The 22,842-nt window shown below is 37.4% G+C and overlaps 1 protein-coding gene across 6 annotated transcripts in view; it reads left to right on the forward strand.

Annotated features, from left to right (window-relative positions):
• Positions 1–22,842, forward strand: part of LOC106662758 (apoptosis-stimulating of p53 protein 1) — a 478,897-nt gene that overhangs the window by 449,709 nt on the left and 6,346 nt on the right. For 4 of the 6 annotated variants that reach the window (XM_014387028.2, XM_014387034.2, XM_014387031.2 and 1 more), the window contains 11 exons: positions 16,669–16,847; positions 16,940–17,148; positions 17,211–17,385; positions 17,445–17,968; positions 18,033–18,159; positions 18,228–18,320; positions 18,388–18,534; positions 18,887–19,062; positions 19,122–19,295; positions 22,208–22,440; positions 22,521–22,815. In XM_014387028.2, the coding sequence (XP_014242514.1) occupies positions 16,669–16,847; positions 16,940–17,148; positions 17,211–17,385; positions 17,445–17,968; positions 18,033–18,159; positions 18,228–18,320; positions 18,388–18,534; positions 18,887–19,062; positions 19,122–19,295; positions 22,208–22,440; positions 22,521–22,815 (2,332 nt within the window). The remainder of the gene's footprint in view (positions 1–16,668; positions 16,848–16,939; positions 17,149–17,210; positions 17,386–17,444; positions 17,969–18,032; positions 18,160–18,227; positions 18,321–18,387; positions 18,535–18,886; positions 19,063–19,121; positions 19,296–22,207; positions 22,441–22,520; positions 22,816–22,842) is intronic. The other 2 variants (XM_014387030.2, XM_014387033.2) reach the window with 2 other exon arrangements.

Here is a 22,842-nt window from a genome sequence, read left to right on the forward strand (position 1 = left end):
CATGGTTTTTGGTATATGGATAAAAGGAGATCGCTTATGTTTAATGTTGAGGAATCAGAGGTAAGAATTGGAAGTGATGGCATCCAAACAATATAGCCTGGGACTTAAGATATTGAGACTGAGTCCATTTTCAGTGTCCCAGGAGGTGATGGCAAATAGGTCGTCTTGAAGATAATGAAAAGAAAAGCTGAACATGGTAGTCATCCACATGGAGGTGAAAAGTGCAATATTTAAGGATATTAGTAAGATCATTAATACAAGATACATAACCAACGCTGTATAGGCCGTGAACGTAATCAAAAAGAAACCATTAAAAAATTTAAAAAAATTAAAAAATAAAATGGTGTCTTTAGTTAAATCAAAACAACGTGCCGTTTAGGTTTCAAAAGTTTGGCACTTTAAACAAAAATTGTGGTCGCAGTGGCGAAGGAATCGGCCCATTTAAAAAATGTGACTCCCACACAAGGACGTTTTTAGAAGTGGGATAGCATTATGCAGGAATGCAAAGGTCATACAGTTATGTGGCCATCGATTTCGGGTTCATGCACTCCTCTTCACACAAAAACAGTCTTATTTATACGTTCAGCGAAAAAAGTTACATTTTTAAACAATGTTTTCTTAAGTTAATTGAATTTCCCCGAGACCAGTATTGCTAAGTGAGCGAACCAGTAATCAACTCGACCCTAAAATAATAAAATGTTTCAAGTTATTACATATTTTTGTTGGTTACAATAACGGTCAAGCACCTTTTTAATTGTAGATGGTTTGACATATGTAAACAATAGTTTGTCATATCATCGGAACTGCGTCGTCTCGGGGCAGAATCGCTGTTCCAGTACCTCAGGCCTATGGGGATTTTTAAATGAATATAGGAGGGGTATTCACGATGTTTGTAAGATGTTAACTCGAATTGAGAAGAAATGTAGATACAGTAAGATCGTGAACGCCCCTTTCTTTTCTTAGCATGTTAAACGTTAATTTTCCTCAATGCTGCGCGTGGCGACTGGTAGAACCAAAACTAAAGATATAACAGTCCTTGAAGTCTTGTTGTGTGTTTTGGTTTTGTTTTGTGTTAAATTGTAAGATGCCAGAAGTTATTAAAAAGGGAAATTAATAAACCCTTTCATTCAAAATGCTATCTATGCACTCGAAAAGTACTAAAAAATGACACGCTTCAATTGTGGCGACGGACCTAACTTCTCTCCTAACGTCTAACAGCCTACAATTTTATAGGATAGGGGATTTATCTATGTATGAATGAGAGTAAAAGGACAGGTCAGAAATTAACAAAAGAAATGTATTGGTCTGATTTAATCAATGCGTTTTTAAGAATAAAAATACATATAAACAAAAAAACAGCTGTTGAATTCATGGCTGCCATGTTGGTTACCTACGCCCTAACGTGGCGATTGGTAGAACCAAAAAGAAAGCTATAACAGTCCTTGAAGGCTTGTTATTGTTTATTTTGTGTTAAATTGTAAGACGCCTGAAGTTGCTAAAAAAGGGAAATTAATCAACTCTTTCGTTCAAAATGCTATTTATGCATTCGCAAAGTACTAACACAGCTTCAGTTCGTCCCGACATACCTAACTTGTATCCTAACCTCTAACGGCTTACAACTTTATAAGATAGGGGATGTATCTACTATCAATGAGATATAAGGACAGGTTAGAAATTAACAAAAGAAATGTATTAGTCTGATTTAACTAAAGCTTATTTAAGAATAAAAATGCATGGAAACAAAAAACAGCTGTTAAATTCATGGCTGCCATGTTGGTTACCTACGCCCTAACGGTTAGCAAAGTGACTACATTTTCGACCTAACACCTAACATTGGCTCTGGCCTGTTAGATCGAGCAATGTTAACTAGCCAATTCTTACAAGTCTACGTCATCATTTTTCTCGATTCGACAGGACTTAACAGTGCTAACAGGGTTAACACAAAGATAGTGAATACCCCTAGTGTTTATCTATCTGTATTTGTGTTGGTTTTTTTGTTAATTTATTAGAATGAATGTAATTTGTTAGCGTGAAAGGAAGGGGCTGCTTAATCCGGCCCCGAGGAATATCGGCTACATTAAGAGGAGGGGTGATGCCTAGACAGGAAAAGTAAGTTATTAGCGAGAATGGAATGGGGTTGAACCCGCCCTCAGGAATGTGTTTGTCAGGGAGTGAATCAGCCTTTTATGTTTATATCGGTTGGTGATGTGTATATATAATGTTTTCTGTTTATTGCATATTTGACAACCTGAGGTACAAACGAGAGGGATATCGTTGTAGTTAAGTTAAAAGCAGAGAATCAGTAACAAATCGAGACGCTGCAGTTTAAAACATAATAGGCCAGAAAAAAAGGATAACACGTAAAGGTTTGGCATTGACCACAGAAGTTAGTCGGCCCATAAAACTCAAATTTTATACATGACAATCAATACAATTTATCCGAACGCAAAGCCTGGATTAAACTTAGCCCGTTCGAGACCGGGTCTGTATATGTCAAAAGAAAAGAATTACATTTTTACCCCGTGCTCGGTGTTATCTGAAAAATAAGCGTATCGCGTGTTTCTCAGTCATCACGGGTCACACGCTATCGTTTTCATATACTTTCATTTCTGGGAAAACTGCTGGGAACGTCTCGTGTCATTCGCCCGCTCAGTTCTAGTTTAATGTAATACCGTCATGGATAGATATCGAACTGGGGGATCCGGAGTTAATCTTTTCACGTATTTTTGATTTGTAAATTGAGCTAGGGCAGGTTGTAAATTTTTCCAGATAATCACTCAACAACGTCTTGTTTTGTTCATAAACCGACTTCCAACCAACTTGCTTCTTTCCATCGATTTTATTAATAAAAATCTCAAATTTGGCGACTGAGTTTATTCTATTAAACTGTCCAAGGATTTTGACAAGGTTATTTTTCGGATTCTTCTCACGAAGCTTGAGCTGAATGATATAGGTGAGCCGCAGGTTTCTCGGCTCGACTCATTTCTGCTTTCAGGTAAATTTAAATACTTGTTTTACCTGATCTTTCGTGATAAGGATTTGTGTGCCAACCAATTGCATCAAATTCCATGCGTCTTCTAAGGTTTGTGATTATTGTATGTATAACATTTGTGGTCTTCCTCTGGATGAAGTCGAAGAAATGAATGACTATTTTTGACCCTTTCTTACCCAAATGACCACGCCAAAGTAAATTTCCTAAAACTTAGCTAATCCCATGAACTCATCCCTTGGAGTGGTAATACCGATTTTTTGGCGCCAATCTAAAATCTCTATCTCACAGTCTTTTATTTCCAATACGGCTCTTCACCATTGCCTTTGTATCGATTATTATATTTGTGGTTATATTGTTTTGTTATATTATTGTTATATTTTGTAATATTGTTATATCCGCCAAACTTGAACATTTTCATATCCAATTTAAGGATGTTTTTCCCCCAAGTTGCTTCAGAGCAATGCCAACATAAGCAATTTTTGTTAGCAAGAATTCCCGTGGGTTGGCAGTGTTTTTCCTTCCATGTTTCATCCCGTGTGTTGGCAACACAGATATTTTTGGCGCTAATCTAAAATATCATGTTGGATTCTTTTATCTCCAATATGGCTGACCATACCAGTGCATTTATATCGATGAATATATTTGCCAAACATTAAATTTTAAAATTTAACCCTTTTTCGCCTGAAGTTGTATCTGGACAATGCCAACTTTGGCAGTTTTCTTTGAGGTTAGGAGAAAATCCCGTGAGTTGAAGGCTGGCGCAGTGTTTTTCCGTCAATGTCTCATTCCATGCATTGGCAACACTGATTTTAATTGTCGCCACACTAAACTCTATCGTTAAACGGGCTTTATCGCTAACCGTTTAAACAATTTACTAATGCTCTTATTGCTTTAAGACAACATTGAACTATAAATGGTTAATAGAAAGTGCCACTTTCGTGATCAAATTTCAATGAATCTCGGTGTTGTCAAACACTTTAATTCAGACTTCGGTAATCCGTTTGCTAGTAAAATGTGTCATCAATAAGCAGTGGTCTTGAATATTGTCTGGGATCCATTTGCTAAGATTAATCCGGTTGAATCTGTCCAACCTAGAGCTGCTTGGTACTCCACTTTTAAATTTTGTTTCAACTAATTACCTCGCCCATGTTAAGGGCCTTAATCTTTGTCAGACAGACGGCATATTGCCAATGTTACCTTTATATGTAAAATTCTCAGTACTCCGGTGTCCTCTCCGGAGATTTTTCGAAGTCTTGGCATGTGAGTTTCTCCAAGTCTTTTGAGAGGCTCCCTGGGAAAGTCAAAATCTGCAAACTGTAATTTTTTCACAGTCTCCTAATATACTTTTAAAAATAAGATCTCTAATGTTGGAAGTTCTTATCTGGTGTTTTTACAGACGAACTGTTAACGTTCTTTTGTTTATATTATACATCTAGCTACTGCTTTATTTATTTTAGCTTATACTTTTTTGTTTTGTAAGCTTATGGCTGTCCTTATTTGGCCCTTGTCTGTAGAGCTTATGTTATAAATAAATGAAATAGAAAACGATAAATCGGATGAAAAGCCTTTTTAAAAAACAGTCGTGCTCACTATACCATCCTTTCTCTTTTCCTAGCAGAGCGATTAATCGCTTTTTTATTCTCATTTAGGTGAAAAAGGCATGTTAAATTTCGATCCACTTTGGATTATTTATTAAAACAAAAGTGAAACCGGAAAATGAAGCGTTTGCTTTTGTCTCGGAGACAAGATCATTACATTTAACAGTCATTGTAAACCTGGTGGTAGGAAGACAAAGGGAGACTAAATCCAGGCCTTGCCCGAACAGAGAAGCCCATTACCAAAGTTTTACTATTAACCGACTGCAAAGGAAAGGAGCACGACGTCAACTTGGAAATTGTTTCTCTTTTCATCTCGAAGAGGCAGACGACGGTTGGCTTTCACCCTTGGAAGCCCCGGGTGAAAAAAAGCTTTAATGCAATGCAGGTAAATTTAAAAAAAATGAAAGGATAAACATTCTGGCGTTTTTAAGCATATAATTCACTATATTGGAAAGAGTTAAAAATTCTGAGAACGAATTTTTCTCATGGTTGAGATTTTCCCACTATAAGGTCATTTATTTGTGAGGAACACACGCGACGAATTGCAGCGCAACTTCACATCCGATGTCGAATTTCCCTTTCCTTCCTTAACGCAAGAATCTATTGCGTACAAATTTGCCTGATTGGCGCAGCACCGCTCTACGCAACATGTTACAACAAAGTCAAGATTTTCAACCCCATATACATTCAGAAATCAAAAAAATAGTCAGACGACTGTTCACGCAATTGTCCTACTCATGAAGGAAAATGCATGCAAAATCCATCAAGATCAATGTACAAGCTGAAAAGATATGGATGCAGTTGATATGTTAAACTTCAGCATGCCATAAACTGCCGCTTGCTCCATGCGTATAATAAAATTGTTTCGTCATCCAAAAATACTGCTATCCATTTTGCGAATACTACTGTGATATGTCGCGTAGCGTGTGCTTCCGTCGAACAAATGTGCACACTCTACCTACTGTTCGTTTTGTTCGAAACGTACAACTGTAGAATTAACTACAACAAGAAAATTCAGCGGTGATATGGAAATATCCAACAGATATAGGAAAGAATTGTTTTGAGCGGAAAAGTCAATCAGTAGTGTCACTCCTATATAACTCACATAAGATGACATCACGAGAGTTGCGTATTATCGGATAGTATGGATGAGAAAAGTTGGATGACTGAAATGGGTGGGATTTGTTGTACATTTGATGGCGTGGGAAACCTAAGGGATGTTGAGGTCATGGTGAAGGGTACGATTGGACACGTATAAAGGAGCATTTGATTACATTTTGGACCCGGAAGGATTGTATTCGACAAGATTTTAATGATTTAGCTGAACCCTATATATCCATAGAGTCCGTTTGAGTAATATGTTAAATTGCTCCTTTAATGTTAAGGGATGGTTCGAATGGTCTAAGAATCGGGTGAAAAGTTTGTATCGTCGTTCGTCGTTCAAGTCCAGTATGGGGATTCATCGGGAGGCGTAGTCGATATATGTACCTATAGTCCTGAGTAGGGAACTATCATAAGAGGATTTATTTTTATCCTCTACTTCTTTAGCCAAGGGTCAAGACAGTAAGATGAGACTGTAGGGAACGGATCAAGGGCAGTACCATTGCGATTGGACAGGATTGCAGTGTCATCTGCAAATGTGTACAGAGAAGTATTGCTGTCATTAGGGATGAAAGCAGTATTAAGTAAAGGATTGGACCAAAAACACTACCCTGTGGGGGGTCTCCTGATCACTGTTTTCAGACTGACTATTGACCTTGAAATATATTCCCTTCACCGAGACTATTAAATTATCGTTATTTTAATTACATATACACCCGTGTGCAGAGTTGAGCCTATCACTTCTCGCATATCACCGGTAATACCACCTTTGGCAATGGATCCGCCACAGGCGATCACAAACTACACATTCATGCTAGTAAATACATTCACTCTCAACGCACGAGAGCACAGAAGAATATCAGGGCGTTTTTCGATTACAGCCGTAAAATTAATGTATTGGTAGATTTCTTCTATTGGTGTTTTTTTCCATAAAAGCAATTTTTACTCATGCACGTTCGAACAAAGTGTGGCTTATATTGCAAATAGTCTTTTAATGTCTGCATTTAAATAAATTTGCAAAGTGTTATGCAACAATATTTCCTCTTGGTTTAATTTTGTCGCACTCAAAGTTTCAAGATTTTCTTTTGAATATGAAAATTCCTTAAAAAAGGAAGAGAGTGGCTGAGGCAAACGGGTCAAAAAAAGGCAAACATCGTTCCCAGGTTCGGAAAACCTGCGGAAGTCTTTGAATTTCATTGTCGACCAAGAAGTGCAGAAAATCGTAAAAGAAAAGAGCAAAATAATATTATTGATAAAAGCCAAAACAACAGTGACATTAACACCGTTCATCACTGTAAGGTAAAGGACCCGGGTTCGAATGCAGCCCTGCATTCGAACCCGACATACTTACAAATGGGCTTTTTTTTTCAAAAACACCGGCACTCCGAAGGGTTGATATAACCTCTGCTGTTGCGAACCCCAGTTTGAAAAAAAAATAAAATAAAATAAAAAGAACAGTGACTCTAGCATTGATGTGAGTTCCACAGTCATACATGGAAGTATGATTGAATGGGACAACATTGAGGCCGATGTTATTAAAAAGTTATTTTCAGTGATGAACGGCTTACAAAGGTTATTAAAAAGCAATTAGTGTTTGGCTACAATATGGTTAATATTTTGCTTTATAAAATGAATTATTTGAGTTTGTATGAAATACGGCTTTATTTGTGTAACCAATTTTTTTGTTCACTAATTAACCATTAGCAAATATAAATCAGTGTGTGATCGCATTTGGCTGAGATTCAATTTCTGCCCTTATTTCCTTACAAATTTTTACCTGACATGCAAATATCAGCGTACAGTTAATATTTAGAATGTGAAGCCCAAGAGGGCAATTAGGCTTATCGACGCTTCGAAATCCTCTTGGTTCAGTTCACCTATTGTTGTTTGAATCTTTGGCCTAAGTCCAAAAGGGCGTTGAAGGTAATAATACAGAGTTTCGACTTGGGCCTGTTGATATCTCACTTCCTGTTTCCACGTCTCGGCGTTTCAGAATAATCCCAGAGCTCGCCTCCCAATGAAAACAGTCTCCAGGTAAGTCGCTCGTAGGATGTTTATAGGGGACCTCTTTGTCCCTTGTATTATCGAAACACGATATTAACAAATTCATTTCTGAATTTTTTCCCCCAAATATGTTGCATTTTTGGCTAGTGCCATTTCGCACACGACAGTCTAAACCAGCGAGACTAGTCGGACCAGAGTATTCTGACATAGTTAAAGTGATATCATTTTTAGGGCCGATCTCTTTTTGTACTTAATATCACAAAACTCTCGGTCTAAGCCAATACAGGTTTCACGCCTAGTGCGACATTTTGTACTGGAAACGACCCTATGGTTCTATAACAATTTTCGCCTTTTCTGAGACATTTTGTATAGAAAATGTCCGAAATACAAGTTTCAACTGTTTTGAGACATTTTTTATAGCAGGTGACTACAGTGCAAGTTTTGTGAGAAATTTAGTATCGAAGACGGCTGAACTTCACGTATGCTTACCATCAAACTCGCCACTGATGATGACAAAAAACGTCTGAAACAATCAAGCTATTTTCATGAAGATATAAAATGTATTCTTTAATAAGTAGATGCTTGTAACACAAAAATCACAAAAAATTCATCGCCATTTAACATTTTGCAGTAAAAGCCCGTGAGTTCTGTGCTTTTTATGTTTTTCACTCTGTTCTCTGTTTTTCCATCACCGTTGATTTTACAACACGAGGCATGAGACGTAATCTTTTTTAATCTGTCAGCAGGCTTTTACAGTGCTTGTGGGATGTGTTTTTTAATGCGGAAAATCTAATTAATTGTTGTTTCAAAAATTGAAATGAAATGAAATTTGCCGTCAAAATAAATTGAAACAGATTAACATAAATATTTTCACCGGCATTTTCTAAAAGCATCTTGATTGTTGTATTGCGGGCGTGCTTTTGACTTTCTGCCAGTTTCTCTTACTTCGTCCTTTAGATTAATTTTCTTCTGTTCTGTCAAAGCATTTATTTAAAGTTTTTCCATCAAGGGCTGAAAATGCACTAAAAGATCACTTGGAATGAGTTTTATTTGACTATATTCTGTTCTACTATATTCTATCACCAAGGATTTTACAACATGCGTCGTAGTCTTTTAATCTGTCAACAGGCTTTTAACAAAGGTTCAGAAATGAAAGCAAATATGAAAACTCGAAATAGGTGTTCGTGTCGAAAAGTTCGATTGAAAATGACCATCAAAATCTGAGAAAACTTCGATAAACAATAATATTTTGGGGCGAATTGTCTAGTTTATGAGTTTTTCATTTTTCTATCGATACTCAACTGCGTTCATTAAGATATTTTCGATCATTTAGTGAAGGTGTGCCTATTGTCTACAAATTATAGTATTTTTACGCCAAATTATGTTGTGAATCTTATTACATAGGCCCTGGCGGCCTGTTCTTATCGCCGTGAGATAATTCCATTATGTCTTGATATTGTTCAGGTGTATAAATTTTGTTTTTGCTACCCTATTTCCATGTATATTAACCGTTAGGGATGGCCACATTCCCATCGCATACTTCCCGGACGTGTTTACTAAAAATCCACGATTTTCAACGACAGATTTCTTTATTATTAAAACTCCTAAATTTATTACTTGCGTTGTTTACTATTTGGAATCCGTCTATCTCCTTGACTTTTTTTTTCATGAAATACCCATCCCTGGAGACAAAGCCCGGCTCGGTTTAGGTCGGAGGTCTCCGATCAAGTGGATTCCGGGTGGTATCGTGACTTACATTCATTAGAGAAATTACATTCCATTAGTGACGCGGGGATATTTGTGACCCAATCGATCTAGCTACAAATTGTAGGACCTAACTCTTTTGTTTTTAATGCCACAAAAGTCTCGTTTTAAGCTTATTCATGGTTAAGATCTCGAAACAGCAATTTTACCCTCTGGTGGTATATTATTCCAAAGATGGCGTTCATACTATGGAAACTTCCATTATTTGATGGTCAACAAGAACAAATTGGTCTAGATAGACTTTTGTATGGGGTGTTGAAAATGCACATTGCGCTTCTTTTGAGATGTTTTGTGTAGGAGACGACTAAAGCGAATGTTTCTCCTTTCCTGAGCATATGAAATGACCAACTTACATGTTTTAGCTCTCTTGAGGAATTTTCTATAGGAAAAGACCAAACTAAAAGCTTCACCTCTCGTGATTATATAAAATAACCAAATTACAAATTGTATAGGAGGTGGCAGTAGTTTGTTTTCAGATTGTGTTAGACATTTTGTGTATGGAATGTATACGTGAGACTTTTTTTTTATAAAATGACATTTTGTCAGGGTAAAGTGACAGTTTCCACTCTTTGACACATTTTGATTAGGAGGTGGCTGTAGTTTATTTTCAGATTGTGTGAGACATTTTGTGTATGGAATGTATACGTGAGACTTTTTTTTTATGAAATGACATTTTGTCAGAGTAAAGTGAAAGTTTCCACTCTTTGACACATTTTGATTAGGAGGTGGCTGTAGTTTAAACTGTAGTGCAAGTTTCACGTACAGAGTACAAGTTATATATAGTTTATTTTCAGGTTTTGTGGGACATTTTGTATTGGAAATGGCCAGACTATAAAATTTTCCTCTTCTATGACATTTTGTAAGAAGACAGCTGACGAAAAAGTTTCAACTATTTGGCACATTTTTTATAGGAGGTTGCTGTAGTGCAAGGTTCACGTTTTGTTACGCATTTTTTTTATGAAATGACCAAACATCATCACCTCTCGTGAGACATTTTGTAAGAAGACAGCTAAAGTGAAAGATTCAACTCTTTGGCACATTTTGTAAGAAGACAGCTAAAGTGAAAGATTCAACTCTTTGGCACATTTTGTACAGGAGGTGGCTGTAGTGCAAGTTTCTCGTTTTGTTTAATAAATGATCAAACTACAAGTTTCACCAGTTGTGGGACATTTTGTATTGGAAATTACCAAACTACAAAATTCTCCTCTTCTGTGACATTTTGTAAGAAGACAGCTGACGAAAACGTTTCAACTCTTTGGCACATTTTGTACAGGAGGTAGCTGTAGTGCAAGTTTCACGTTTTGTCTAATAAATGATCAAACTACAAGTTTCACCAGTTGCGGGACATTTTGTAAGAAGACATCAAAGTGAAAGTTTCAACTCTTTGACATATTTTGTATAGGAGATGTCTATAGTGCAAGTTTCACCTCTCGTAAATCATTTTGTACGGGAAAAGACCGAACTACACGTTTTACCAACTCAGAGGATGGTTGGCCACTGTCATCTGAGAAAACATCTACACAATACACGCCTATAAAACGATGATCCCATCTGCAGAGTATGCAATGAGGAGGAGAAAACAGCTAACCATATCATTTTCGAATGTGAAGCAACAGCTCCATGGATATTTAACCTAACCTACAAAAAAACGTAGGGAATGGAATTATAGTAGCGACAGTCAATGACCTGATACTTCTAAAGAATGATTGAGCCTATTGCACTCAACTAAGGAACTAGGAAGGTACAATAAGCCAGAAGGCTGCATTGCCTGGGCAGCACAAACCCCGCTTTCTAGTATCCTTATTATCATACGATACCATACATGTTTTGCCTCTAGTGAGGCAACATATTGAACCGGCCCTGGGTTACTGTTTTGGGTACGTCTATACTTCTATACTCGCGCTTTATTGAAATACTAAAACGCGTTTTGGCATTGACCCAACTTCAGTGAGCAACTGTTACCGTTATTCGGCGGTTATAATTCCTCAAACGCGAGGAGGAAACTTGGATCCAAATATGTAATCCAATTCTGGTTCAACATGAGCCAACCAACACCCAGCATCATATCTAATGAGACGTCCTTTAAACGTCCAAAGTGGAAGTCTTGTCAGTTATTTTGAATAAGACACAATTAAACTTTTTATCAATCCTAACCATGTATTTTTATGTTGGCTAAAAGTATTTGGCATAATGGATAGTTTTAATTAGGCCATGTTTTCTAGGTGTTAGTTTTGACTTTGTAAAAACGTCAGGGTCAAGTGTCGCGCCTGCACGCGCTGGTTTTTGCGCTTAAATTAGGTCAACAATCAAGCCGGCAAATCGTAAATAGGACAATAAAGATACGTAATTGCGTAACAGCTCAGTCGTGTCTCGAACAGTTATTGCAACAAAAAAAGGCCCGTACGAGTCGAAATAATTCATGTGCCATGCCTGTTTGACCCGATATATCTTGAACCCAAGTCTGGGCCCGGCATTCAGATATAATGTCCGTTTCGGAAACGTTTACAGGTATAATCATCCTCCGGAGTCAATCGGGCCAGAGGAAATCCTGTGCATGGCAACCCCTCCATCAACCCTTACGCTCCATAAATTAAACAACGGGCCACTCGGGACGAAAAGTTCGACTTTCATCATCCACGCGAGGATGTAGATTATTAAAAACTTTATTGACGATCGAAGAAGTTGAAATTTTAAATTGGCGAATCTTCCTCACATGTGCGAGTTGATGACCTTGTAATTTGACCTTTTCCGATCATTCTGATTATGTTTATTCTCGTCGGTCTAGGGTTCTCAGTCGCGCCATTAGAAGCGAAGCTAGACGGACCCAATTTGATCAATAAACTAATTGCACCTTCTTAAAATGGAATGTGGGGTTTTTAACCTATCGGGACATTTTCTTTTGGGGTCTCCGGGGTCATAAACCTACTGTTTGATAGTTACCTAACATCTTGGTCTGCACATTTTCGCTGATTTTTGTTGATCCTTTTGTAGTTTTGTCGATGTGTCCAACTTACTTATGATTATGATGGCGGTACATTTGTTTACTCATTTAACGAGTTGGTCTTTTCTTTGGTTGGTGTTTTAGTTTTTGAATGACTAATGACGTCTCTTCATGGCTAGTTTTGAGTGTCTGTAATAGTTTCTATCATGGCGGCGGCTAGGTGTCTTGTTTGTTCTTGATGTTCTGGTTTGCTTTTCCAACGTCTTTTATTGTCTGAGTAAGATTTTTTTCTGTGTTCGTTAATTTGATGTTGTGCTCTTAATTTGTCTTTCTGCCGTAATTCTAATCGTGTTTGTTGAATGTGGTGTTTTTTTAAGTTCACGAGTGTGTTTTGTGTTATTCAGTGTATGGTCGGTTTTTGTCGATTTTGTGTTTGAATTTTTTTCTTTTTCAGTTTTTCGTATTTTGTATTTTAGTTTTTACATTTTTCTGTTTATCTTGTAGAAATTGGGCCATTGTTTTTGATGATAGTGTGTTACGTAATTGAAAGTTCCTTAGCATAGTTTTGAGTTAGTATAAGTTTATTTTGTCTTTAACATAAAGAGTCCTAATTTCTGTTTAATACATATTTTGTGATTGTTTTGTTGCGGTTTGTGCTGTTTTCGTCTTTGAGTTAATTCGTGCGTATTTTTGAACCATGCGTATTTTAGTGTTCGTTTTATAAAACTTGTCTGCTTTTTGAATATTCCTTGTTTTTTAAATTCGCCTAGATAGCTATGTTAAATTGTTAGATTTCCTCTTGTGGTCTGCGAGGTGATTGAACGTATTGTTCGATAGTTACCTATCATCTTGGTCTGCCCGTCATCCTCAGACCAAGATGACCAAGATGGTTAACCTATTGTTGATCATTTTCCAATCTACTCAATTATACTTTTGTCTATTAGATTTCGAGAAATAATGTTTCGATGCCTGTATCACTATTTTTTAACTATCATAATCATTAAAGAATGTTGAAACGCTTTTAACTGACGAAAACATCTAGACGAGGTAAACCAGGATGGTCTGAAAGGAACAATCGAAGTTTAACCTCAATCTTATTTGTCTTCATTTTCATAAAATTGATATGGCACAAGAATTTCGGTAGCAGTTTTTTAATATTATTAATTTCACTATTTTTCGTGGTCCTCTTGACCAATTAATAACATTCAATTAATTAAGGTTTTAAGTCGAGATAAAAAAGTCGGTGTCAAGAGCGGGATTCGAACCCATGACCTTCGGATTGATACGCCGCTACGCTATCACTTGAGCTATCGTGACTTCGATCCCCTTGGGCACTAACTTCCCATCTCAACCCCACCTTTTGAATTTTCCCTCCTTTTTGCAATTTTTCAAATGTAATCGGATTGGATTCTCGGCGACAAATGAAATGGCCACGGAGAGCTTTAGTCATTAAGCTTTCATTTTAATTCAAAAAAGGCGATAGCTCAAGTGGTAGAGTAGCGGCGTATCAAGACAAAAAGGTCGTGGGTTCGAATCCCGCTCGTGACACTGACTTTTTAACTCGACTTAAAACCTTAATTAATTGAATGTATTCTTAATTTTGTTTATACAGTATATATAGTTTATCGATTTGAATTATACCAACCGAACAATAATCATTCTGAAAATTTTTCCAGTAAATCTATACAACTATATATGTTAAAAATAGTTTATTAACCACGTAGTCGAATCTATAAAGTTTCATATAGATTATTGAGCGAATATAATTATTAAACGTTAAATTGAACGGGGAAAATCGTCAATAAAATATTCATACGGGCGCGCACGGGGCGCAATGCCCACCCCCGGTATCGAAGGATTAGCTTTACGGCCCATTTTATAATTAATTAACAGTATCCCTTAAAACCTCTAAATTGGATTTTTAGGGCCGTTTTAATATGTACGCCTCCCCCGGGGTTTTCGCACCCCAGGGTAAACTCTAAACATTAAGGGCGGTACCTTTTATACCTGGCCGTTCGGTACCGTCTAATATTAATAAAAATTAAATTCACGATGGCTTTTTTTGTTCATAATAATAGAAATATAGAGACAGTGAAGACCTCGGTTCGTAAAAGTAAAATTCAACCTTTTACTAACAAAGCCGGCTTTTGGCCGATTTCCTCAGGAATTTCACTCCTGCCCTTCGAAGAATCGTGGACACACCCCTAATGCCTTTTCGATTGCCATCACAATAAATGCCCCTTAAAAAACCCCTTATCTCCCTCTAAGTCCTCCGACCTTAAGGTATTTTTAAGTTGAATGTAAGTGGCTGTAGACAACTTTTATCAATCCTCCACTCTCATGAAATTTGTTACTTTTCTACCCAATCTGGGCCCGTCAGACTTATATTATAACATAAACAACTATTGAAAAAATTAATCCTATCATCAATTAATTAAATCTGTTCGGTTTGCCTCGAGAGCAATGCGTTCAGTTTAGACTATTTCTACCCACAAAACCGTCGCTAAATATTGACTGAAATGGACAGTTGGAGATGGAATTCTGAAATTCGGTTTGTGTACCGATCGGTTTTGAGGGTTGAAGTGGGAAATATAATCGGCCCATAACCAAACTCGATCCCTCCATCAACACCTCAACATTATTTCGTTACATCCCTTTGGCGTCTGCCTTTTTAATTATTCAACAATCACGGCTGAAAAAAATTATAATGGTAGTAATAGACACAAAATAACTTTATATCAAATAAATGATTCGCATAAACTTCTCGGATATCAAACAGTGAGACAAAAGAATTGATATCAATTGCTGGAAATAAAAGTATTATTTCTAAACCAACAACTTATACATTTATTAAAAATTGTTTAATTTTACTATAAAAACACAGATATTGCAATATAACTGGATAGCTTTTTGTTTTTAACTTTTTGAAGAGGTCTTTAATGTAAAATCTCATCCTATTGCCATGTACAGCTTCATACTTACCAATATTTTCAATTATTCGTGGAATTTACTTCCCAGTGGTGGTTATTCAGGTACACCTTGTAAAAATACAACCTCGCCCTAATAAAAACAAGTATTTTTTCGACAAAATAAACATGTGCCACAGGAAAAAACAACTCTCAATTTTATATTGCCACTTCCTCTCATGTAGAACCAACAGGTGTTAAAACACGTTGTAAAAGGTAGAATAAGTGGAACGAAATTTACAATTTTATTTAAAACATAGAGATAAAACCAATTGGATATGAAAAACCATCTTCGGTGAGCTTTTGTAAAATAAATTACCTTCGTCAAGACTATTAAATTATTATTAATGATTTACAGGGTTCACAAATATCGACATTTATTTATATGATTTAATATTGCGCTTTCATGCATAATTCCAGCTTAGGTAATGGCCCCACACTACATATTCACGCTGATAAACACATTCTCTCTCAACATTCACTAGGTTACACAACAATATCACTACTTTATACAATAAAACAAACCTGATTCCTCCAAGAAACTCGCTGCCGTACTCAAGCACAATTCTCATATCGGGTGACATTCCTACGCGCTCTGTATAAATGGCCAAGGAATTGCACCTTTCGAAGTTAGTCTCAAAGTGCTGTTGTCAGCAAGGTGATTTCAACCCCCACTCATGCACTTTTAACCTAAACAACTCCATCACTCATTCTTAAATACGCTTCCTCTTATTTACACACCTTTCACATAAGTTAGTTGATAGTCCATCATCATTTATCACATGTAAACAACTATACTTACCGATTGAGAATCGATGGGGTACTTGATATAACACTTGTACTTCATACATTCACGCATATAAATACATTTCACCTAGCAGTTAAAACATCTATGTAACAACAATAAAAGGATTACCTGCAATAAACAAAATATCTCTCTTTATGTATACACATACAGAATTACACAAGTTTCCTCCAGTATATCGATCGGCATTCCTACGCGCTCCATATATAGAGCCAAGGAATGACGCCTTCAGTTATGTGGGACATGTCGAGCAACCATGCTCAACCTGACAAATATATAGGCGGGTTTTGGCCCAAAAGTAAGTGTCCGTGGGCCGACCCTTCTTAAACTGGTGATGACGACTTTCAATAGGTCAGATCCGAGGGCCGCCTATCGACACTACTTTTGATACGTAACAGCACCTCTTCTGGTCCAGATCACCGGCGCTGCCTCATTCTTTAATCATGTTTTTCTTATTGAATTTTTATCGTTATTAACTTTTAATTAACTTTTTCCAGCTTCGGATCTCGATTCGATCAGAGCGCTTTTCAATGAAAAGGAAAAGGAGCTCACCGTGGCCGTTGCCAAAGTGGAAGAGCTGACGAGGCAGCTGGAAGATGTGCGAAGGGGGAAGCAGGCCCAGCCACCGAGTAATCCCGTCACACAAGAACTCGACAGGCTCCGACGAGAACTTATGGTAAGACGTTTATGAGAATGAACTCACATTTTAATATCTTATAATAACACGCAAAGAACATTATTGTAACAATGTTATTTGTTATGGTGTAGTACCGTAACAAGCTGAACGAGCAGCAGACGGCGAGATTGAGCGAACAGAGGGAGGTGCTTTGCCAAAGGCAGCTTGAAATGGCCAGTATAGACAAAAGGATAGCGGAACTTCAGGAGAGGCTCCACAGAAAGAGGGTGCTCAATCAGCAGCTAGCCAACCAAATAACAGCAGCCAGCAACAAAGCCAATGTTAACCAACATCAAAACAGGTAAACATAAAAAATAATATAACCAACCATACTTAATCTAATTTTCTTGTCCGTTGTTACAGAGGAGTTGAAGTAATGGGAATTCAGCAACAGAATATGTTTCATTTAGGTAATAACAACAGCAAGCAAATGTTGAGGTCTATGCCTAGCGGGAACATAGCGGCCGTTGAGCCTTACCATCACGTTCCAACTTATCCATCTCAGAATTTGGATGATAATTACATGAAACAGAACGAAGTAAGTTACTTCTTGTAATTTAAGCGTTTTATATTCTTATTGCTTTGTGTTTTTCACAGATTAACAAAGTAGATAAAAATACAAGGTACAACACTGGGAATCAAGAGGAGATCATGGGTCCGAGGAAACAGAATTTGACCGCTCCAGCGACCCACCATTACATCCAAGAGACGAAGAAAGACGATAAACAGCAGCACGTGCAAGATAACGAGGTGTCGTCTTTTGGAGCGAGCAAGTCGGACCCCAAGTACCAAACGTTACCATACAACACCAAATTCACCGGCAACATCCCCTCGAGTGCGATGCAGCTCCAGCAACAGCAGAAATTGTTGAACAAAAGGGTATCTGCCGAAGGGAACGAAAATTGCACGGATAACATCGAAAGCGCCAAGACGAACATGAACAACAACAACCTCAACCTCATTATTAACAACAACATGCTCCAACAGCAAATAGTTCATAGCATACCGATACAGTCGAGCGCCAACAAAGGTCTCGCGATGGTCTTGGCGAACCAAAAACAATCGTCTTCACCGACTTCATCCACTAGTTCCTATTCTTCTACGTCTCAGTTCGGACAAAGGTACTTCGTACCATGTGGAGAAATATTCTATTTTTTTTATTGTTTTTTTTTTATCGGTTTATAGGGTGTACAGTAATAATTTGCTAAATTCGACGTTAATCGCGAGAGGACAACCAGTTGGAGGAACGTCTTCGACGACTTCTTCGACTTCGTCGTTGGCAACGAGCAGCAGCAACAGTTCTGTCCACCAGGTATTGGCGTTTATAACTTTTCTATTTTCTTTACATACATTATTGCTACATTGTGAGTGTATTTCAAGGTGTCGTCGACTTTGGCGAGCGGATTGCCAAGCCAAACGGGCATAACGTCGCGCCTTGCATTACCCCCGACACCTCTCATTTCCGACACCCAGGTGAGCCGTCGTTCTATCTGAAGCATATCACCTTTTAAATTTTCTTTAAGACATTGTGGTATTTCAGTTGCCTGTAGTAAGTCATTTCCAAAAACCTGTAAATACCGTCTCCCCAACGTCGATGCAGCACGTCTCCAATATATATCAAACGTCCTCGACCAAAATATTACCTGTACAGCCGCAGATCGTTAATAGTTCGCAACAAAACCCCCAGGTAAAACTCGAGAAAACAATTTTTTTAAATTATACGCGTTTGTTATGGAATCGGTGGTTTCATCGGTGATCGATGCAAGAAAATTCTCGCCGCTGGGGTTTGTAGGGGTCAATACATTCGTCTTTCCAAAGAACTCATGTTCTTTTTAAAACACTAATTCTCTTTTTTAAAGAACAGAATTTTAGTACTGCTTCTACAAGTTTTCTAAAATTAAATGGTTTCCCGCGGCAATTATGTATTTATAATTTACTATACGACACCGAACCAACAATATTTAATTGTTTTTGTTGGTTTTGAAGTGAATTTATGTGCTTATATTATGTCCGATTTTCATGTTTTTATACGAATTCAGGTCGTTTTAAAAGAAGAAACGGAAACGAGTAAACCCGCTCTGCCACCCAAGCCGGCGATGCCTGTAAAACCTACACCGCCGCCGCCACCCAGGCAGTCTCAAAATTCCGTCGAAGTCACGACCGGCGAAGTCCCCGAAACGGGTCTCACAGTTCTAGCCAACAGCCAGCAGCTCAGGTAAGTCGAAAATGAAACCACCCAGGAGAATGGAAATCAGTTGATGATGATGTTTTTAGCAAATACGACGAGCCTCCGCCTCTTCCAACGACGGACCCGCCTCCAGAAGACGCTACGTCGAAAAAGCTTCAGGAAAACATAATCAAAGCGAGACCGTTAACACTTAAAAAACAGCCCGTTTCCGATCTGCCCAAACTCAAGGCTCATCGAGACGAAGAATCGGAAGAAAAACGGTAAATAAACTATCACCAAATTTAATGTCCTAAAATATAACACTGAAGTATTTCTCGTGGACCCTAGACCGATAACAACATTGCACAATACTTCATCATTTTGGTAGATGGAGTAATCAATATTCCTCCATCAATCTGCATACAATAACTAATCTAATTGGGTTGACGGAATACTTTATAAATATTACGCCATAGACCCAAGTCACGTACCCAGCTCGAGGGCGATGTGGATGCTATTCCACCATCAGCCCCTCCAAATTCACTCTAATAAATACACTCACTCATACAAAACACATATTTTGACGGCTATATACAATAAAAAATTACCAATTTCCCTAAAAAGCGGAACAGAGGACCTTGAAACTGGCTACCGTGTTTGAAGCCATTTTTAAATCCGGCGGCATGCCTATACGCTCTCTATATAGAGCCAAGGCATGACACGTCAATACTTTTATTGTGGAAAAGAAATGAAAGAAACGAACATCTTGATCCAAACTTATCACGCAATAATATTGACGGCCCAATGTTTTCACCTGATCAAGACCTAGTGTTGCAAGATGTGGCTGAAGCTATCGCCTAACAATAAGCCGGTCAAGGTGGTGGGTCACTGATTTGGACCATACTTTCTTTGTTGAGACCTAATCCTTGGGTCGATACTCCAAAGTATCGGGCACGTAAAAAAATTTAAGTTGAAAGTTGACATTTTCCGTTTTTTAATATTTTTATTTCCCCATTCTACGAAGTCAAATCAACTATGTGAATATATCATTTTACAGCCTTTTCTTTATGTTAGATTGCAATAAAAATAAAGATATTGCAGTTAATAACCAAAAAGTTTCTAAAATCCAAATATTTTTCAAGTAAACTAGGTTATAATTTGTTTTCGTGAAGCTAATATGAAATTACGTTTTATCACATCTGGAGAACTATAAATATAAATTTTTGTTTGTACAAATTTAAATTGAACGATTTTTTGAGCCTAAAATTTTTCCGATTTTTAAGAAGTCGTTCTCCGAATATCTAATTCAAACGGTTATAATTAAAAAACGGCTAAAACGATTTTAACTTCAAACATACCATTTGAAAGTACAGGGACGTAGCTTTTGAATGACGTATGTAACATTAAACTATATAGAAGATCCTATAAGATAAAACACAGAATAGTAAAATTATTTTTCAGAAATTAACTTTTTTTACAGTTATAAAATTATCAACCATGAAAATAGCCCTCCTATCTTTTCAGAAAAATTATGTTAGAACTTGCATTAGGAATGTCAGTCAGGCAGAAAAGTCAGGTAAAAAATAATTTATTAAAAAATAACATTGTTTTGTTATGTAAACGATAGTCCTATTTTCATGTTTGACACAGTTGTAAATTGCATTTGACAATTTCTTTAAAACGAATTATTAACTATGAAAATAAATAGTCCACGTTAGAGAAAAATTGAAAGTTCGAAATTATTAGTCAAAAAATTAATTTACACCGATTTTTGTGAAAGTCGGTGTTTAAGGGGTTTATAACGCTAGTATCACGGCAACGAGGTCAAAACCAAATTTTGACCATTTTCTGACCGATGCGGCCCATAGACGATCAATATTATTGCACAATATTTTGGGTTGTGCAATTTAATTGATCGTGTGTAGACGATATTGAAAGTTTGTGCAATACATTGCATGATTGACGAAAAGTTGAAAATATATTGTACAACCTGGAAAATATTGCACCGTCTGTTGGCATTATTGCGCAATATCAGTCAGTTTGTGAAGTATCAACAAGTGCACAAAATATTGCACAAACTTCAATATCGTCTTCAAACTATTCAAGTTTATTGCACAAACAAAATTTTGTGCAATATTATTGAACGTTAAGGGGCAACCGTCTATGGGCTGCTTTAACCCGATTAAGTAGATTTATTAAGATTATTTATAATGAACACATTGTTATCGTATTGGAGTATTTGTGTAATAAAGCGGCCCATAGACGGTCAATATTATTGTACAATATAGATTGCACAATAATTTGACGGTTGCCCCTTAACGTTCAATAATATTGTACAAAATTTTGTTTGTGGAATGGACTTCAATAGTTTGAAAGCGATATTGAAGTTTGTGCAATATTTTGTTACTATTTGTTGTACTTCACAATCTGACTGATATTGCGCAATAATGCCAACAGACGGTGTGATATTTTCCAGGTTGTACAATATATTTTCAACTTTTCGTCAATCATGCAATGTATTGCACAAACATTCAATACCGACTACACACGATCAATTAAATTGCACAACCCAAAATATTGTGCAATAATCTTCATCGTCTATGGGCCGCTTAAAGCTTGGAAGACTAAAAATATTACGCAATATTAACCCTTCACGGTGCAATAAAAATTAAACTCGCTCAAACTTTTGTTGTTGAATCATTGAACAAATTTCAATACTTACCCCAAAACGACCAAAAATAATACCTAATTCGTAATAGTTTGCAATCGTTCAGGGCCCGCCTACAGTGCAAACACGGGAAATTAAACAAATTTAGAAATTATTGTATAAAACTGTGGTACTTCTTGAAATGAATTAAAAACGTTTAAAATTGTGGAGAAAACACTCTTGACCTGGGGAAGGTTAATCAGACCTATCGCAGCAACCAATTCTACATCTTACTAAATAAATAGTAATCTTAATTAGCTAATCTTAATCAGCTTTCCAGAGAGTTCGAATTAGTAGACTAATTAGCATAAACAAAGCAAACTGATTTAACTAAAATAGAGAATCTTCTCAGTTGGTGTCTTTCTTAAATTCATACTCTTTAATTCAGAAGTATAGAACAAATCAACCATTCCTAAATCAATATAAAAAAACAACAATTTGATTACTTGATTGACCTAATAAGAACGATTTTTTGTGTGTTGACAGGCCGAGCGAGGAATTGAAAACAGAAGAAGAGAATTTGCAGACGAAAGGGAGTCCGGGGAGCGAGGACAGTGACGAGACATCGCATGGAACGAGGAACGGGAGGAGGATAGAGATGCCGCCGGAATTTTTGTTCCCCGAGACGGAAGCACCACCGGCGGACTTGATAAGATCACCGGACCAGACGGACCGAGGCCTCCCGGCTGAAGATTCCGACCTGAGTGACACAACACCAAGTAATTTCTGCTGCATCTCTTTTACCTTTATTGTTTGCCAAGAAAAATTTGATTTATTGTTTTGTTGTTGTTTTATTAAGGGATCGAAGGGATCACGAGAAGAGCGAAGAAAGGTAATCTGAAAGGATGCAGTCAGGATAAACAGAGTCTTTCGAGGCGGGTTTCGTTCGACCCTCTGGCCCTGCTGCTGGACGCGTCCCTGGAAGGAGAATTGGAGTTGGTGACGAGGACTGCTGGCCAAGTGCGAGACCCTTCTGCGGCCAACGACGAAGGTATCACCGCTCTGCACAACGCCATCTGCGCCGGCCACTTCGACATCGTCACCTTCCTCGTCAAATTCGGATGCGACGTCAACGCCCAAGACAGCGACGGATGGTGAGCATACCGACTACAGCATGCTGC

The sequence above is a fragment of the Cimex lectularius genome, unplaced genomic scaffold, assembly GCF_000648675.2.
Source record: "Cimex lectularius strain Harlan isolate CLEC.00 unplaced genomic scaffold, Clec_2.1 scaffold45, whole genome shotgun sequence".
NCBI classification, from domain to species: Eukaryota; Metazoa; Arthropoda; class Insecta; order Hemiptera; family Cimicidae; genus Cimex; species Cimex lectularius.